The sequence below is a fragment of the Odocoileus virginianus genome, unplaced genomic scaffold, assembly GCF_023699985.2.
Source record: "Odocoileus virginianus isolate 20LAN1187 ecotype Illinois unplaced genomic scaffold, Ovbor_1.2 Unplaced_Contig_12, whole genome shotgun sequence".
Lineage (NCBI taxonomy): Eukaryota > Metazoa > Chordata > Mammalia > Artiodactyla > Cervidae > Odocoileus > Odocoileus virginianus.
In genome coordinates, this window is record NW_027224329.1 from 1897362 (window position 1) to 1917547 (window position 20186).

Genomic DNA, 20186 nt, shown 5'->3' on the forward strand with positions numbered 1-20186 from the left:
GCTGCAGTTTGCAGTGGAGCTAAGCGGTGTGCGGCTTTAATTCCACGTCAGATCAACTTTGATCAATATCCCCCTACCGGCCCAATTGGAAGAGCCCAATTCGCCACCGCTGAGCCTTTTCGCTCTTTCCTTCTTTTTTCCCCTCTTTAGACCCACCATCTTCTGGGGGAGAAAAGTCTCAGATTTTCTTTTAATTTCTCTCTCTCTCTTTCTCTCTTTTGTTTCTTTGGGAGATTTGTTGGTTTGTTTTCTGGTGTTTTGCCTTTTTCATTTTTGTTTTGTGTTTTTCTTCTCTCTCTCTCTCTGTCTGTCTTAGTGATAGGGAGGGAGATCGCTTTGGCGAACCCAGCTTGCAGCCAATGAACCCGCCTTCCAGATTGGTGTGAAGACAGAAGTGAGGTGGGGGGCGGGGAGGGGGTGTGAGAGAGCCTGGGAGCGAGAGGGGGAGCGTGAGAGAGAGAGAGAAGAGAGGAGGTGGTGGAGGAGGAGGACTAGTGTGGGGTGGAAAGCAAGAGTGAGCGAGAGCAAGTTGAGGGGAGGGGGTGAAAGAGCCGGCGAATTCTTTTTCTTTTTCTATTATTATTTTGACGACTCCCGAGTTGCGCCCATGCTCTTGTCAGCTTCGTTCTAGGCGTAGCATGGCCAGGCAGAAGAAAATGGGGCAAAGCGTGCTCCGGGCGGTCTTCTTTTTAGTCCTGGGGCTTTTGGGTCATTCTCACGGAGGATTCCCCAACACCATCAGCATAGGTAAGCGCGAGCCAGTCTGCCGGTCGGCCCGGGCTCTCCGGCACCCGAGCCCGCTGCCCTGGCACGGCTACCGGGTCCCTGTCCTGCATGGCCTGGGAAGGGACTGGGGATGGGGATCGGGCAGGAATCTCACGGGTCTGAACCCCAGAGAGCTGGCTGGTCTGGGGAGCATCGGGAACCGGAGAGGTGGTCTCCTGGGGCTGGGGGTGGGGGTAGGCTGCCGGGTTTTCCGAGCTGAGCGGAGCCGGGGACGCCTGCAAGAGGCTGGGAGGCTGCAACCCGGCGCAGAGTCGCGGCTTTTCGGCTCGCTGCCCCGGACTTTGCCATGGCGTGCGTGCCGCCGCTGCAAGTTGTCCCAGGGTGATGCCGCCTGTCTGGCTGCGCCAGGGCGCGTAACCCGGTCCGGGGCGCCCCGTCCCGCGTCTCCGGGTCCCGAGAGACCCGCTAGTGCTGGGGGAGGTGGAAACCCACTCTGCATCCCCCAGCCCCGGGCAGCCACCGAGGTCGGTGGCGGATGGGGTAGAGGCAGGGGTGAGACTAGGAGCTGAGCCAGCGAGCGGCGAAGTCACGCAGCCCACGAATTCATGAATTGCCGCTGTGTCTGTCTGGAGTCCGGCTGCCGGGCGCTGGGAGGGAGTTCTTCTCGGCTTCTGCCTGTATTTACTAGTCAAGAAGTTCGAATTGTTGCCAATTACAGAACCCAGCCCCTGTATTGTCACGGGGTGGAAGGGGCTGTGGGGAACAGGATAGAGTAGCAGGGGGAAATGAAATTGTTTTTCTCTCCAACCTTTCCCTTTGCGCCAGTAAAGGATGAACCAGCTTGTGGAGATGGGAGGTATGAGGGAAGAGGGGACAGGAAGCTACCGCCTGAGAAAGAACCAAGTCCCACTCTTGATTCCATCGTCCGACCCCCAAAGCAGGCTCCTCGGCCCTCTTTCCCCATGCCCCCCTTTTCCCCAGCCTCTCCTCTGACTCTCGGAAGGAAAACTAGGTTTCTCTTGGCCAAAATTCGAGTTCTTAAGAGTCATCAAAGACACACAGGTTGAAAATCAAAATCGTCGTCGTGCACCCGGGTACAACTGAGAGGGTATCGTCCATCTGTAGTGCTCCCCAATTTCTAACCGCTCCTCGGGGGTCAGAGGACACAAGCCAAATCTCAGTTCCCTTTGCTTCTAGGTGGACTTTTCATGAGAAATACGGTGCAGGAGCACAGTGCTTTCCGCTTTGCTGTGCAGTTATACAACACCAACCAGAACACCACCGAGAAGCCCTTCCATTTGAATTACCACGTAGATCACTTGGATTCTTCCAATAGTTTTTCTGTGACTAATGCTTGTAAGTAGATCTGCTTTTCCTCCTTGTGGGACCTGGGGACCTCATTTGCATTTCGCTTATGGGACTTGGGGTCTGCTGTCCGTGCTGGAGGGGGGCTGATTGCCCCAGTCGACATTCAAGGGGCACGAGTCAATTCAGGTTTCACGCGACAGAAATGAACGCCAGAGGATCCTGCCGAGGGAGGGACTTAAGGCTGTACACAAAACTCTGTCGTGAATAATGTTCGATGCAAAACTTTCATTTTCCTCCCTGCTAAACTGGCGCTCCCTCCCCCGCCACCCCCTCCCCTTTCTTTTCCTTTGGCTGGGGGAAAAAAAAGGAAAAAATAGCATAGTTGTTCATGGAAATTTCTTTGGATGGGATTAAAGAAAGAAGCCTCTTGATTGAATCAATTCAGGATGTACATTACTTGACTGTTAAAGCTAGCACCTGGCTGTAAGAATGAGCTGAATTTGACAATCGCTATGTAGGAGCCAAATATGAGAAATTCTGCAGACAAGTGACCTTGAGGGACAGATCAGGCTGGGTTCCCTGGTTTCTTTCTGTCCTAGAATATCACCTTTCTTACCGAGAGAGCTCTGATAGGAACTGATAAGACTGCAAACTGATTAGAGTAATGAACGCCTGGCAAACTGATGGGAAGGGAGAAAGTGCTCAGAGGACTCTCTGGAAAAAGCTGCCTCTGTTCTGTCTCCCCTAGTGGTGTTTGCTCCCTGCCCCCATGGTTAAGGACAACACAGTTCTTAACTTAGAGCAAAAGGTGGAAGGGGGGGAGGTTGCAGCAGGAACTGGATATCAAAAGGGAGCAATTTCATCAGCCCCAAAGCAGCTTCTGAAACAGCTAGTTGTGCCCTATGGAAAGGGGACATTTTATGAAGTAAAGCCACGGGAACCCAGATGACTAATAGCCTGTTGGACACAGGTTTTTCTGGAATGTTTTATGAGAAAGACTGATCATTCTTCATCTAAGCTTATTTCATGAAAAGTTTTCACACCAATGAAGGTGATGATGGCATAAATATGTTTTGCTGTTATGGCTGGTGTATTTGGGAATTTTTGACTTTTGATTTTCTTTCAGGGGAGAAATGATATTTATATTTGCTTGGGTAAAACTTTGTATATGACATTCTTCAAATGCTTCTGCCTCGAAGGATATATGATTTCCAAAAGCTGTTGACAGGGTCTCCAAGGCCATGGGTTCCTTGGACTTGAAGACTTAGGTCAAGGGGATGGAGGTGAAGTATTTTGCAAGAAATGGTGACAGTTATCAGCTTTAAGAGAATTTTCTCTGAAGGTATAGATCCTTATAAGAACATGTTCCGAGATACTCTGTATTTGACATTCTTTGGCTTTCTGACATTGACAAAAATAGGAGCTTATTAATTCCAGCTAAGTGTGAAAGTTACAAAATGTCTGTCTATACTTTGCATCTTATTTTGGTAATCCCAGCCTGTCTTCTATAGCACACTTACAACACACATCTGACTCTTAATCCTGCAGCACTGTGATCTTGTCTAGAGGCTGCATTTCAAATGCAACTTCCTAAGTATCAATTAGAACAGATTCAAAACCAAATACATGAAACTACCTGGATTTATTACTATTAATAATGAATAACATTTATTTCAACTCACTTTAGTGCCTTTCCACTGATGAGGACAGAGAGAAAGAGTGCTAACTGACTTTTCAGGAATGACTGATTTCCAAGGGTTTTGGTCTTGTTTTTTATGGGCAAATCAGATTGGCACTCGCCAGCCCAGGGCCATCAGAACCCTACTCAAGGAGCATTCAGGAAATAATCCTTGATATGTGAAAAGCTCAGGTTTGAGAACAGGCAGGAAGTCATCCATATTGGGTGTTGAGTTGCCTTAATGCCTTATCTCTCAGGGCAATAAAGGAACAACCATGAAAGGAAAAGAAATTGATCAGAAGCCCCTACCCTAAGTCCACAGCACTTTAGCTTATAAGCTTACAAAACTAGGTTATGGCTGGGGGCTTGAAAGTGTGGGATAAAGGGTGTGACTCACTGGGCAACGGGAAAGACAAAACAGAAAGGTGACCTTGCCCTTAGTTATGCCAGGTCCACACATATGCACACACTGACTCACACAGGAGACATTTCCAGAAACCAGTGATGTGTACCCAGCTGCCTGTTGCACACTCAGACTTTACAGCTCAGAAGACAGAGGAGGAACACTCATTTTCTCTGGTCCCCAAAAGAGTCCTCTTTGAATGTCACAATCACTGAATAGGGGCCAGATCTCAAAGCTGTCTCCGACAGATAGTCTCTGAATGCAGAACACAGTCATTTCACAGGGCCAGGGAAGTCCTATAGGTGGGTCTCATTTCTTGCCCTGGTCTTTCTCTCTTGGAAGTGAAGATCACATGACACAGATGTCGGCACACAATACTAATTCGGCACTAGAGACTGGCAGGTGATCCTGGTTCTGTTCTTACAATTGATTGCACTATGGCGCAGAAACAAAAAACCCCTGGATCTTCTGGCCTGCCCCTCTGTGGAGATCTAGGGAGAATTTGAGAAAAACCCCAGATGAGTCCAAATCTGGCCACCCACCTCTCCTATCTGATTCAATATGGAATAGAATGGCAAAAATTAAAGACATTTTCCCCTCTTCCTATTCAGAATTCCTTGTTTCAGCTTCCCCTAACACTAGAATTCATTTCTTTCCATGATCTTTCCTGCGCCCTCAATCTTGGGGCAGGCACACACTTTTGAGGACACAGGTGTTATGCAGGTAAACAAATATGCCAAAAATAAACAAGTGGTAATGCCTCCTGTATGTGTCCCTTCTCTCCCTCTGCATCCCCTCCTCCAATGTATTCAGAGAGTTTCCTTGCAACGAATCCCAGGCTTCAGTTATTTAAAGACTCTTCTTCACCAGCAACCATTTTTTTTTTTTTTTTGCACAACTTCCAAGAGGTTTGCTTAAGACAGACTCCAACTTCATTTCACGTCTTAAGAGGCCAATAAAAGCATCGCTGGCTTTGAAAGGTGGTTCATTTGGGTTCTCAGCTCAGAGGTGAATTGAAGTTTATCGAAGAGGCTCCTCTGATTTGGAGCACATGTTCTTATTTCACAGGGATTAACTGAGTTTGCTGCCTTCCTTTTCAATTTGGCCAGGTAGCCCCAGAAATAAGGATGGTGTGAATAGTATGATTCCAGGACACATGCCTTCAGGCACACACAGGTACTCCTACACACATAGTCAGTATTCATGAAAAGAGATGTACACACATGCTTTACACTGTACACACGTCTGTTCTTTAAAAACCAGATCTGATCATCATAAGGCTTTGGGGGAATGTGGCAGCACCCAGGGATCGCCGGGTCCCCTTGGGGTGGCTTGCTTGCCCTGCTTCCTCAGGAAATGCCTCCGATTCCCTTGAAGTCTCCTCCTGTGTCTTGCTGCTGTGCACTTGTAGTGTACTCCACACTACATCGCCCCAGCCTCTGCAGTGTCAGCTCATTAGCACACAGATCTCATATTCCTTCTCCGCACTGTCATTGCAAAAATTGCTGTTGTACACCTTTACAGCCAACAAATGTGCTCGTGGATTACGCACTGTTTGCAAGAGGCAAGGAAAAGGCAAATGTAACCTTAAAGGTTATTCACCACAGAATTGTGCTCTTAACGCACTTGGCTTAAAGAAAAATCTGTTGATGGAGGTGCAGTAGTGTTGGTGGGACTGAGAGTGGGACTTAGGAGTGCAGGCTCTAATGGAGCCCCAGGCAAAATCCCTTTGGCTGGTGAAATGTACCTCATCAGCTGCAAATTTGTATTCCATTAATTTTTTTCGAGCCATTTGAAATATACTTGCTAACTGAGAGCATGCTCCTTTTTAACTGAGTGCATTTTACTACCAAGTGTCCTTAGCTGAGACAGGTTTTCCTCTCTTGCCCACAGAGTCACAATCTAATTATCTCATTATTCTAATTGCCAGGTTCCATTTAACTATTTAAGTCCATTTGGGAAAGAAATGTCTCTCCTGATCCTATTCTCTGCTCTTGGGTGGGTCTTGTTTGGTTTGCACTTTACACATCATCTTTGGAAGCAGGGTGAAGACCCATCATATCCTGGCACCTGCCTTTAAACAGATCTTGGCACACAACAGTGTCAGTAGCTTCAGCTCCACCTCCCACCCCCAACTCCCCCATCTTTGCACCTTAACAGCTCTCCCTCTGTCTGCTGACTGGTCTTCCATAAGCTCACTGGAGCACGAAGAGGTCGCTGGTCAAAGATTTCAGTCACCTCACAAGCTTTATTATGTTTTTTTCTTTTTTCTTTAATCTATTTTTTACGTGGTAAGGAGGGAGGAAGGTGATGCTGTTCATTTGAGCCATAAAAATAGATGGCAATCCGCAGGCTGTAAAGATGAGCATCCAGCAAAGTGTATGACCGCCCCTAGAAGGCAACTTCCGGTTGATCTACTAAGTGGAGAGGGGGTGACAGGAAGGGTCTGAGGGCAAGGAAGAAACAAAACTTCTTTGTTCTCCATCTATGGCCACTGCGAAAAGAGCCAAGGTTTTTCTTCCTGTCAGCAATTTTAACTTTTTTTCCTTAAAATGAAACTAGTTTCTCACATCCGCCACTTCTGCCTCTATCAGAGGTCTGTTTCCTTTATTCTGCCTTTCTCTCACTACTCACCAAGACTCCATGAGAATAGTGGGGGCTGGCTGAGATTGTTATTGTATTTTTCTAACTCCTGGTATTTTTTAAAATTTCATTATTATGGGTAGTCAGCGGTGATTGGCTGGTTTCAGTTTAATGGATGGAAAAATAAATGAAGCTTCTGAGGCACCATTATTAATCTTCCTTTGTGGATAAGAGATTTGTTATTTTTATATAATTGGCTAAAGGATTAAAAGACAGCATGCATTTTTAGAGAGGGCCAGAATTTAAGAAGGTAGAATTCATACCTTCACAGGGAGGGGGGGATACATATGCCAATTCTGATGATTCCACTTTGAACTTCTTAGATTGAGACCACAGATATATTTGAAAGACCTTTCAAAAAACTTTCCATCTTCTCTGAAGGTCAGGAAAATTATTTGCATACTTTACCTGGGCCATTAAAAAAAAGTCAAGTTTTGACTTTGTTCCTTTGGTGTTTTGACTTTGTTCCTTTGGTGCTTTGACTTTGATGCTTTGGGTCTAATTAGATGACATGTCCACAGGAGGGTGCAATTAAAACCCTAGGTGGGGACTCAGGGCACTTTTCCGCAGGAGTATGGGAGTTGTGCAGACACAAAAGTCCCTCCTGGCTTGGGAAATGTCTGACAGCTGACAAATAGCCTCAGCCTGTCTGTGGGGTGAGCCTTGAGCCAGGGCAGCAGCCCCTGAAAGGGGTCGGTACTTGGCAGAAGTTCTACATGGACGGAATTTGTCCTCTTCTCACTTCTTCCTCTTCTCTTGCCAGTATTTTCTCCTCATGCTCCACCTGCCCAGCCAAGGCCCTTTCACTGGTGTCCCACTGGCCCCTGATTCAGAAATCTGAACCACCATACCAGGGATTGTTTCCTGCTCTAGACTTTTCCAGTCCACATGCTCCTTCTCCAGCCAGAAGATCTCCGTCCTTGGTCCATACTCCTACTTTGAGGGTGACAGCTTTTTATCTAATTTCAGAATCGAGCTGAGAGTGGCTGATACAGGGTTAATATTACCTAACTGGGGAGCGTTTGCACTAAAACCAGAGACAGTGGGAACCTGAATGCCTCAATTCCAAGGAAAGCTACTCAAACAGGAGTGTTTCTGGACATGAGATGCAGAGCAGCTGTTCACTCTATCCAACCCAGGGATCAGCTGGCCCTGGTCAGGGAAGACCTCTATAGGCCAAAGTCGAATCCAAAAATGGGGATATGTGTATGTGTATAACTGATTCACTTTGCTATACAACAGAAACTAATACAGCATTATAAAACTAAATTCCAATAAAAAATTATATATAAAACATAGCTCCCTGCATGTGGTAGGTTTGGTGTAAGTTCACCCAAGGCATAGTGGAGGTGCAGCTTCACCATGTTGAACTTAAATGCCTTTGTGGTCATTTGGGAAGCAGCAAAAGCTCATTGGGACACAGTTTCTTCCTAAAGAAGACCGTATGTGCAACTTTTTGTATCTTAATCATGCCTCAGTAAAGTAGTTCTTAGAAAATGTCAACTTTTTAGATGTACTACCCAAAAAGAGGCTGCTGCAGACTCTGAAGGTGCCTATGTGGGCCCTGGCAGGGGATGCACTGGCAGGGAAGGGAGGCCATAGGAGGGGAGAAAGGTGCTGAGGAAGCTGGTCTCAGACTGAAAGCTCTCTTTCCCTGGGGTGGCCTGCAGAATGTAGTGATTATGAGGTAGCATCTAGCTCTGGAGGGACTTGGAAGCCTAGGTGAGCAGTGTCTCCTCCCCACTCCCTCCATTTCTCCCCTCCTTTTTCTCAAGTGCACACTCTGGTTCCCCCCAACACACACACAGTGGAAAGAAGCAGAATACTCTGTTCTGGATTTCTGGTTGAGCAATAGTCAGAGAAGTGCAGTAAGTCCCCTACATAGGAATGAGCTCTGTTCTGAGAATATATTTGTAAGTCCAGTTTGTTCATAAGTCCAACAAAGTTAGCCTCGGTACCCCACTCACACAATTCAGTACTGTAGTGTAATAGGTTTATAATACTTTTCACACAAAGAATATGTAAAAAACAAACAAAAAATAAAGAAAACATTTTTAAACCTACAGTAGAGTATCTTGAAAAGTGCAGCAGTAGCAACTACATCACTGCTGCTTTTACACTTGCTTCCAGACATCCTGGGCTTGAAATAGGATACTGTACTACTGCACTCTATACAGTACTATAAAGTACACAAAAGCACAACCGTTTGTGGAGTGTACATACATGTGACAATGCACACCAGACACATGAACTAACTTACGTGACTGGCCATGCAAACATACGTTTACACCTTTGAAATTTCACAGCGTGAAGGTTCATATGTAAATACTTTACTCTGTTTACTGCCCTCTGTCTGGACTTCCCTTTTCCTCAGTTGTTAACTGCCATTTACTTCTTTAGCACTTGTCATCAATGTGACCATCTGTACTTATTTAGAAGGGACATGGGGAAGGAGACACAGCTGGCCATGACCCTTAACTCTATGGGGCACAGTTCAATCTAGAACAGCACTTCTCACCTCTCATGTGCATAGCAGACACCTGGGATTTTGTTAAAATGAAGATTCTGATTCAATAGATCTTCAGTGTCCAAGAATCTGCATTTCTAGCAAGTTCCCAGGTGATGCCAATACTGCTGGTACTCAAACCACATTTTGCAGGGAGACTGGGATCACCAAAGAAAAAGGCTTCGCCAGACAAGCTCTTACCCACATGACTTTCAAAGAAAACTTTATAAGAGACACATTTGGCTCATTCTGACTCACGGATGTCCCTATCATACTCTTAACCACCCTATGTTCATTTCAGCCATGTCTGAAGGTGTCTGATGAGAGCATCTAAAGAGTTGCTTTTCATAGGGCTTTGGAATGGAGACTGGAAGGCATGCTGAGGGGGGAGGTAGCTCATGAGCCAGGCTGACAGTATCTTGGCTTCTTGCCACACCCCAAAGTGTCCCTTTTAGAAACAACCTGCCCAAGAGAGCAAAGGTTGGCATGCAGCCCCAAATGCCTCTCCACTTTGCTTCTTGGGGTCACGGCATGCCAGAAGCGGGCACGTAGCATCTGCTCCTCAGCTGTCTGACTTTCATTCAACAGCGTTAGAAATATGAAGTACAACACAACCCAAGTTCTGTCTGCTTCCCTAAGAACCTGAAAAATTGACTCCATTCTCAAGGCTGGTGCCAGGCACTCTTTGTGAGCTAGAGGGGAAGGTGGGGAAGTGGTGTCACTTTCTAACACATGTGAGCTGACGAGTGCTCCGGGGAAGTCATTAAAAGCTTATCCAGTGTCATTTGAGGACTATCAAATAGCACCCTATCATCCCCCAGTATTGCCCCTGAATAGTCTGCCATTAGTCTGAAATCCCAGCAATTCACTTATTTCTGTTACTGCATTGAAAGCCTGTGTTAAATGCAAGCATGCCATCTCTGGTAGGGAATGCGTTAAATCCTTATCAGCCATTACTATTTTGACAGTAATTCTTTGATCAGATTACTACCTGTTACCTTGCAGGATCCTCAGGGGAGGTTTTCCAAGACAGGTAAGTGACCCCAGAACAAGGGACCTGCCCGAGAGAGTGGGGTGCCCAGTGCATGGTGGGCATTCAGGGGGCAGTGGGAGACTCTGAGAGATGAGCAAGAGTTACTCAAATACACTCCACCTAGCTTGCAACATGTGACCTTCTCCATAGATCACAATCTGGTCCTTTATTAACTAAAATTTGAATTGTTTTTGACCCTTCAAATCACACCTTTCTGGTGGTAGTGGTCTGCTGCTTCTTCCGTGCATGGTTGTTTCTTGCAATAGAGGACCTCAATCTCTGGGATCCCTGTAATTACTGTGAGATATTTTCAGAAGTACAATCAGTTTGTGATGAGGGCTGGTGAGGATTTTTTTTTAACGTTTAAAAAATGTTGCAATCAAAAATAGTCCCCTTTCAGTCATCTATGATTGACTGATTTTCTTGCCAAGTACACATTGCAGTCAGGGCCCTCATCCTTGCTGCTACCCAGAAAGGGATTGGCTATCAGTAGTGGATGAGACCTGAAGAGATCAGCACCCAGTCCACAGAGGAATCATTGTGTGGATGTGGGTGTGGATTTCTGTGTGGATGAACACTTTGGTAAATTTAAGGTACAAAGGCCACTAACATCCACAGTTAGCCAGAACCTGTTATATATTCTCAAACATTATCTTACTGCTGTTTCCAAGACTACTTGTTGGCTAGTTTAAAACAGTATTTCTTGAATTGGCCCACTTGCAGCAGAATCACCAGAGATGCTTATTAAACATATGAATTCCCAGGTCACACTTCAGACATATTGAATCACAAAATATAAAGATAGGCTTTTTAACAAACTCTATGGGTAATTCTAATGCACACAAGATTTGGGAATCACTGGTTTCATTAGCCCTGGTAGTGCGAACAGAGAGATGTGGATTCACACTGAATACTTGTTGAGCATGCCCTAATCTCCAGGCATTGACCAGGCACTTCCTACATATGTTACTTTTGTAAGTGAGGTGCTGTTGGCCCATGCAAGCATTAGTGAGTTGGGCTCTCAGATTGGAAAATCAAGACTTGAAAGAGCTGAGAAACTCACCTCAAGTCACAGTGTCTGAGGTAAACAAATCAAGCAAAAATGTTCTTTGAGATGGTAAGCAAGGACAAGAAAATGATCTGCCTTGACAGTGCCTCTTTCCTTCTTGGCTCATGATTTGTCTTTAGCCATGCTGTAAACTAGGTGGCATGGCAATGCCAACCCATTTGTTAAAATGATGCACTGCAACCACTTTATATAGCATTCATTGTGCCATCCTTGCTATCAAGAAACTTAACACTAGGGTTGAAATAATAGTAATAACTCCCATTCATTGAACCCATGCTACATGGAAAACATTGCACTAAGCATGGTACATGTCTTATCTCATGGAATCATCATAGCGTTGCTAGAAAGGAGCTACTCTCATCCCCATTTTATAAAAGAGGACTCAGAGGTGGTTATATATGTATGCAACTAGCTCAAGGGCATGTGCATGCCTAGTTGCTCATTGTGTCCAACTCCTTGCAACCCCACGAACTGTAGCCCGCCAGACTCCTCTGTCCATGGGATTATCCTGGCAGGAATACTGGAGTGGATTGCCATTTCCTCCTCCAGGGAATCTTTCCAACCCAGGGATCAAACCTGCATCTCTTGAGTCTCCTGCATTGGCTGGCACTTTTTTTTAACCACTGCGCCACCTGGGAAGCTCAAGGTCACACAGTTGGCTAATTAGTGGAGTCAGGCTTCTACCTGAGATCTTCCTGTCTCTACAGGTGAGACTCAGTGTCAACTGGGGCTGAAATCACAGATGATGACGGGCCAGGTGGATCACATAAACGTGGAACTTGGGCTTGGTATAGAGGGGTGGGTGGGGCCTGTGGCCATCTGGAGAGCTCATGTCACTTCTGGAATACATTCAAATCCAATATGAGACAAACAAAGCATCTGTGACAGGACTTGGGGTGGGAAGAGGTGGAAGGCACGAGTTTCGGGACCTCTGCACTACACTATCCACCTCCCTCTACCAACTGAGTTACTGACTGAGGGAAGCTCTATTAACTGATAGTCATAATGAATGGGGGAAAAAGAGAGAAAAATCTCTTAGTAAAAATCCTCTTGACGTTGTCTTCATTGAGTTCCATAAAGCTACCTCAATATGGCAGAACTTCCCCTCCTTTGTCTTTTTGGCCCTACATTCATACACTGTATATCCAGTAGCAGCTTTTCATGGTTGAGTGCCAGCTCAACTCTGACTAATCTTCTCCCAGGCAATGCTGAGGCCTGCAGCAAGGTCAGAACGCTGGCACAGTCATTAACAAGTGCTCAGCAGGCCAAAAGAGATACTTCCAGGCAGTGCTATAGGGGAGACAGCTTAGACTCTGGTACATGCAAATTCTACAAATGGGAGGCTGCTGGGTCAAGTAAGGCTCTATCAACATTCACCTAGGGTAGGAGCTCCCCATACACCCCAAGACAGAGGCTCACCAACTTTAGACTGGAGTCCAAAATTAGTTGCTTGGAGTTGTAAACTGACCTAAAGCCAACTAGTCATTCACAATCCTTAGGTATATTTCATTGGATACCAGTAGCCAGTCATTGTTAGAGTGAGGGCTATAGGTCTTTTCCCCATAACTTCACTAGCAGGTACAAAAGTAAACCTCATCTAAAATTCTTTTTTTCATTAAAATAATGTCAAGCAGGCACAAAAATGATTAGACAGCCTGTTCTGTCCTGTTGGCTCAGTCAAGTCCAACACCCTTTCCTTCTAGGTGCACCGTCAACACTTCACACAAAGGTTCACTTGAGGCAGACAAAGCAATACCCTAGTGGCAGGATGAAGCTAACAAGAATCCTCATTGGTGGCCGCCCACACGACTATTTATAAAATTAAGCCTAGGGTACTATTCCAAGGGATAACACTGTAGAGCTTGTTAGATGCTTACATCCTCTTTCTCCTACTTTGGGAACATCTCTACCATATTTCTAGCCAACCCACGTGTGTTAAACACTACTGATTTCACTAATGAGAAATGTAATGCTAGTTAACAAAACCTCTGGTGTTCATTAAAGATAAAGATATATGAAGTGCTTGTGAAACCACTTCTTGATTAGAATTATTAAATGCTAGATAAACACTCCTGTACTCTGTAATTCCCAATAAGGGTAACTGACCACCCCAAGGTTGTAGATTCAGACTAAATAACCCACATGTATACTACACAATTTATGTTGAAGTCTTATAAAATAAATTACAGAAAATATAACATTTGAGATATCATGTTTCTTAGGGCCTTGGGAAGCAGTTATAGCTGTAGGGGGTTGTGGCAAACAGTGGGCTGAGCAATGCAGCAAAGATTAGGAGATCTGGGTTCCAGTCTCATCTCTGCCACCTACTGCCTGGATGACCTTGGAAAAGCCACTTCCTTCTCTGGTTCTAGTTTTTATCATTTGTAAAATGGGAAGTTTCTTCTGGATGATCACTGAGGAGGCTGCCATGTTTTACATTCTTGTCCAATTCCTACCACCTCCATTTCTAGTAACAGTCTCACCTCATTGATTACTGAGGAAAGATTATCCAAAATGAAGCCCCTCAGATTCTTCTACTACATCTAGAAATTTCTCTTCATATTCATCTATTCTCTGTCTTCATAAGACTATGATGAAACTACTGAATCCTTGAAACCAGTGGACAGTGTTTCCAGCCAGTTGTGCCTATCTTTGCTTGCATCCTAACTCTTCCACTTGCTAACTGTGAAACCTTGGGCCAAGTTACTTACCTTGATTGTGCCTGACTTCACAATAATAAAGTGGGGATAACAATAATCCTCACTTCATAGGGTTACTGAGAGTTTTAAATGAGATAATTCAGAAATCCACATAAAGTACTTAGAATGGTGCTTGGCACATATTGGATATTATTATCATCAACATAATCATTAGTTTAAAATCCTTTGAGCTTTTTGTCCTAAAAAGAGAAACCTAGTTTTGAAAAGCTAAATCTCTTGTCACTTTAGGGATCAAATTTCCTTCCTAAGTAGCTGCCCTCTGAGGCTTTCTACAGTTCTCAGCTCTGCTCCAAACCCAAGATTATTTTTTTTCTGCCAAAAAACCCATCATGGCACCCCTTCAGATCACCAGCCCCAAATCATAGCCCTCTACATCTCTCACCCATGCATCCAAATTTGCCCAGCAAGTTTGTCTGTTGTGAGCTACTCAGATATTCTATGATCAAAAATTCAGAGGTCTATTTTTCTGCATAATTGAAGGACTATGGGTTTAAGAGAAGAATTAGTCTTCTTTCCCATTTGGGAAAGAAGAAACTATCTTCATCTCTAATTCCATCCACTTCCAATCACACAATCAATCATTCTTTCTGTTCTTTGGTGATATTCCATTATCCAAACAGCACACAAGTAGCCCCCCTGACTTCTAAAAGGCTCAGGAGGCATCCACAGGTCCTCAGATGGTTAATTTGGGAGAAAACACTTGGGCCAAGCACCCAGGGGACTGACTCTACAATAAGGCCCTGGAGCTTCTCTTAGAAATGGGGGTTGCCCATGGAGGGAAGAACAGCAAGGAAGTGATCAGGGCCTTCTCAGAGGAAGTACCTCATTTCCTTGGGCATTAGTGAGTGAGATTTCTCTGTGGGTCCTGGAGTCAAGAGCCCAGGGAACTGAGGGCTGAGGCCCTTCATACCATCCATTCTTCTCTAAAGCAGACACTGTCCTGGAACATACACATGGCATACATCTTTCCCTAGACTGTCCCATTTCCTGGTGATACTTAGCATTTGACAATCATCTTAGTCTCTTGCCATCCAGATGATGGCAACTCAATGGAAACCCACTTATGGCACATCTCTGAGTCTAGTCAACCCTTTAACTAAATACCACAGGCTCTTACCGAGTTGAATCCACCTTGTGCAAGAGTTACTAAGAGTGTCCTTTGAGCTCCTGGTTTCTGTCAGTCCCAACTCTTACTGTCCCCAACTCTTTCCTCTACTGCCTGTAGACATCTCTCTAGAATATGAGGACAGGTTGAGAACAATGAGGGAAGCTGAGCTCTCTCCTGGGTAAAGGGAACTGGAACTTCGCAGCTCTTTATACACTCACTCCTGAACCTTGTGTTTGGCACCTAACTCTCTGCAGCAAGGAGTTACCCTTGCCTAGTAGAAGGTTGTTTCTGCTACTTAGTTTGGGAGCAACCAAAGGCCCAAGGATGGCTCCTAAATTGGACTGCCTGCCTTTGAATCTTGGCTCTGTCTCTCAGTAGCTGTATGACTTTGGGCAAATGACTTAACCTCTCTAAGCTTCAGTTTCCTCGTTTGTGAAATGAAGGTAATTATAATAGTAACTACCCAGGACCTACTTGGTGGTCCAGTGGTTAAGACTCTGCCCTTCCAATGCAGGGGACATGGGTTCGATTCCTGGTTGGGGAACTAAGATCCCACATGCTAAGTGGCCTGGCTAAATAAGTAAATAAGGGTTTGTGTTTTTTTTTAATAGTAACTACCTTATAAAGTTGTTGTGAGGCTTAAATGAAATTGTGCATGTAAAATATTTATTGTGATGCCTGGCATATAGTAAGTGTTCAATAAGTAGTAGTTATTGTTAACACAGAGTACTGAGGTGTTTGCTAAGTGGAAGAGAGGAATAGAATTAATCAAAACCAAACTATAAGAAATCTCCACACTGTTTTCCATAGTGGCTGTACTAATTTGCATTCCCACCAACAGTGTAAGAGGGTTCCCTTTTCTCCACACCCTCTCCAGCATTTATTGCTTGTAGACTTTTGGATAGCAGCCATCCTGACTGGCGTATAATGGTACCTCATTGTGGTTTTGATTTGCATTTCTCTGATAATGAGTGATGTTGAGCATCTTTTCATGTGTTTGTTAGCCATCTGTATGTCTTCCTTGGAGAAATGTCTGTTGAGTTCTTTGGCCCATTTTTTGATTGGGTCATTTATTTTTCTGGAGTTGAGCTGGAGGAGTTGCTTGTATATTTTTGAGATTAATCCTTTGTCTGTTGCTTCATTTGCTATTATTTTCTCCCAATCTGAGGGCTGTCTTTTCACCTTGCTTATAGTTTCCTTTGTTGTGCAAAAGCTTTTAAGTTTCATTAGGTCCCATTTGTTTATTTTTGCTTTTATTTCTGAAATTCTGGGATGTGGGTCATAGAGGATCCTGCTGTGATTTATGTCGGAGAGTGTTTTGCCTATGTTCTCCTCTAGGAGTTTGATAGTTTCTGGTCTTACATTTAGATCTTTAATCCATTTTGAGTTTATTTTTGTGTATGGTGTTAGAAAGTGTTCTAGTTTCATTCTTTTACAGGTGGTTGACCAGTTTTCCCAGCACCACTTGTTAAAGAGGTTATCTTTTTTCCATTGTATATCCTTGCCTCCTTTGTCGAAGATAAGGTGACCATAGGTTCGTGGACTTATCTCTGGGCTTTCTATTCTGTTCCATTGATCTATATTTCTGTCTTTGTGCCAGTACCATACTGTCTTGATGACTGTGGCTTTGTAGTAGAGTCTGAAGTCAGGCAGATTGATTCCTCCAGTTCCATTCTTCTTTCTCAGGATTACTTTGGCTATTCGAGGTTTTTTGTATTTCCATACAAATTGTGAAATTATTTGTTCTAGTTCTGTGAAAAATACTGTTGGTAGTTTGATAGGGATTGCATTGAATCTATAGATTACTTTGGGTAGTATAGCCATTTTGACAATATTGATTCTTCCAATCCATGAACATGGTATATTTCTCCATCTATTTGTGTCCTCTTTGATTTCTTTCATCAGTGTTTTATAGTTTTCTATGTATAGGTCTTTTGTTTCTTTAGGTAGATATACTCCTAAGTATTTTATTCTTTTTGTTGCAATGGTGAATGGTATTGTTTCCTTAATTTCTCTTTCTGTGTTTTCTCATTGTTAGTGTATAGGAATGCAAGAGATTTCTGTGTGTTAATTTTATATCCTGCAACTTGACTGTATTCGTTGATTAGCTCTAGTAATTTTCTGGTAGAGTCTTTAGCTTAAAAAGAGACTCAGATGTATGGAACAGACTTGTGGACTCTGGGAGAAGGCAAGGGTGGGATGTTTCAGGAGAACAGCATTGAAACATGTGTATTATCTAGGGTGAAACGGATAACCAGCTCAGGTTGGGTACATGAGACAAGTGCTCGGGCCTGGTGCACTGGGAAGACCCAGAGGGATTGGGTGGAGAGGGAGGTGGGAGGGGGGACTGGGATGGGGAATACATGTAAATCCATGGCTAATTCATATCAATGTATAACAAAAACTACTGTAATGATGTAAAGTAATTAGCCTCCAACTAATAAAAATTAAAAAAAAAAAAAAAAAAAACAAACTATACAATAGATTTTTCCCATCTATGGCCATCCCTAAAGCCCTGCAAACTAATTTTTATACCCTCTGTGAATCTGTAACTGGAACCAGGCCAGATAGGGTCATCTTTGAGTACTCACAGTGCTGCTGGAGGCATAAAGGATTTGCTTTGGGGCAAAGTAAAAGAGAAAGGAAGAACTGACCAAATGTCCCCAAAAGCCAGGGAATACATGCCACTATGTTTAATCATGCCTTTGTTGACTGAAATTGTCTAGAAAGACATATCTCTTCATTTTTAAAAAATCTGAACAAGATATGCTTGAGATAAAGCAATGTGGATATGCTAACCTTGGTACTTTCTGGCTTGGAGGGAAGTACAACCATTCTCCAAATGTAAAATTCAATTTTCATGCAGTTGAAAGTGGGAGAGTGGAAAAGTAGATCCCAGAATCTTCACTTAGACAATGAAAAATGTGGGGCCAGTTGAGCTCTCCCAGCCATGATTTTTCTGAGTTCTTTTCATTAAGAATGGTGTGTGGATGGTAGTTAAGAGCATATCAGTTTGAGTGAATAGATTTTCTTCTTTTGAAGTTGCTTGCCTAAGTCAGGCCAAAAGTAGCATAGGAAGGAGATATGGAAAAGGTTAAAAGAGAAATTTTGCTAATGTGATTTTCCAGCATTTCAGTCTTCATTCTCTCCAGAGCAAAGGTTAACTAGCCAATTCCATAAACACGGACTCGCTACAAAGGATCCTGCTGAGGACCACGAAGCAATGCAGTCTTTTTCCTCCCCTCTTCTCTGTATTCTGGCCTCATCTACCAGCATGCTGTCTCCAGTAGGCCCAAACCTGGGTGATAACCAAAGCATGTTTTTCCTTTATATCTACAGTGCCCTTGCTCCACCTGCATCACCTCCTCTTCTCATTTCCTACAAACCCACTGCTATGTTGCCTCATGGGATCACTGACTTTTTCCTCTCAGGTGAGGAAACTAAGGAACAGAGAGGCTAAATAACTTGACCAAGGTCACACAGCCAGCGAACTGTGATGCAGTCCTGAGATTAGGATGCAGGCCTTCTGACTCTTGGCCCCTCTCTGAGATGTCTTCCCAACATAATCCTTCTTTGAACTTTCACTGCTGCCTCATGATGTTACATACAGAAATAATGACAACCCTGTCTTTTTAAAAAAGGCAGCAGAGAGGAAGAGTAAAGTCCACAGCAAGTGAATTAGAAATGCAGTAAAAGATGAGTTTCAGGGATCATGGTTAATGGTATCTTCCATTTAGTGCCTTCCATGTTAACCTGTCATTTTCCCATCCTCTGATTTACAGTCAGGAATGAGCAAAACAAAGTCTTGAAATCCTGTTATAGATCAGAGATGATTGGAGTTAGATCAAGCAGTTGTAGTCCAACTGCTTCATTTGCTGGATGAAGAAAGTGAGGCCAAGAAAGGAGAAGAGATTTGCCAAAGGTGATGCGTCTCCCTGAAGGCAGAAGCAAGATGAGAATCTAGACTACCAGATTCCCAGAGCAGGGTCTTTGCCACCGTGTTTTCTAACAGCAGAGTGTTGTACTGAAGCAACATCATGCATTTGATTATGTTACTGTTTACTGGTATCTTTTTTTCCTCTAATTGTTTCATATATGTGATTCATTAGGTTTTTTAAATATAGGATATTTTTTATGATTATAGAAATTAAAATATAAAATTCATTCATGCTTATTATAAAAAAATTTGAAAACATAGATGAAAAAAATTGTCCAAGTGAAAAAAATCACCCCAAGTTGGGTTTTACCATATGTACAGATTTGTATCCTGCCTTTTTACTTTATGTTATTCAGGGAACATTTTTCTGGACCTCTTAAGTGTTCTTTGAAATTTTTATTTTTTTAATGTCTATAAATTATTATATCACATAGTATCATTTTATGACATATATATGCAATGATTTATATGACCATCACCCAATTTTATGCATTTAGGTGGATTCCCCGTTCACTGAGGTTTGTAATTATGCCTCAACTTCCTGTAATATCTACATCCTAACACAGGTTTGAACATACAGTATTTAATAAATACTTGCTGACTGATTCATTGCCTTGACATTTCTGGAATGACCATTATTCTTCCACTAGATAGGGCAACCAAAGTGACAACTTGACGTTCCAGTGTCTATGAGGCACATGTTATATAACTCAAAATAGGCAGTATAGCAATGGTGGTTAGGCTCAGAAGTCAGACTCTCTGGGCTCAAATTCTGGATCCATCACTTTGTATTTGAGGGTAAGAAGCTTAATCCCTCCAAGGCTCCGTTTTTCTGTCTGACAAATGGGGGAAATGGTAGTGACCACCTCATCAGGTTGTGGTTAAAAATTAAATGATAAAATATATGGAAAGTGCTTGGTATATAGTGAACACTCAACAAACATTAATTACCATTATTAATATTATAGATTATATCCCTTGTCACAGGAATAAAGCCCCAGACTAGGAGTCAGAATACATGGCTTCTTATTCCCTCTCGGCTGTTTTCTGGCCCA

General features: G+C 43.6%; 1 protein-coding gene across 1 annotated transcript in view; it reads left to right on the forward strand.

Annotated features, from left to right (window-relative positions):
- The first annotated feature begins 457 nt into the window (after positions 1 to 457).
- The window catches only part of GRIA3 (glutamate ionotropic receptor AMPA type subunit 3), a 292117-nt gene continuing 272388 nt past the window's right edge, over positions 458 to 20186 (forward strand). Inside the window, 2 exon segments of the mRNA XM_070464057.1 lie at positions 458 to 747; positions 1924 to 2082. Coding sequence (XP_070320158.1) covers positions 639 to 747; positions 1924 to 2082 — 268 coding nt within the window. The 5' untranslated portion in view covers positions 458 to 638.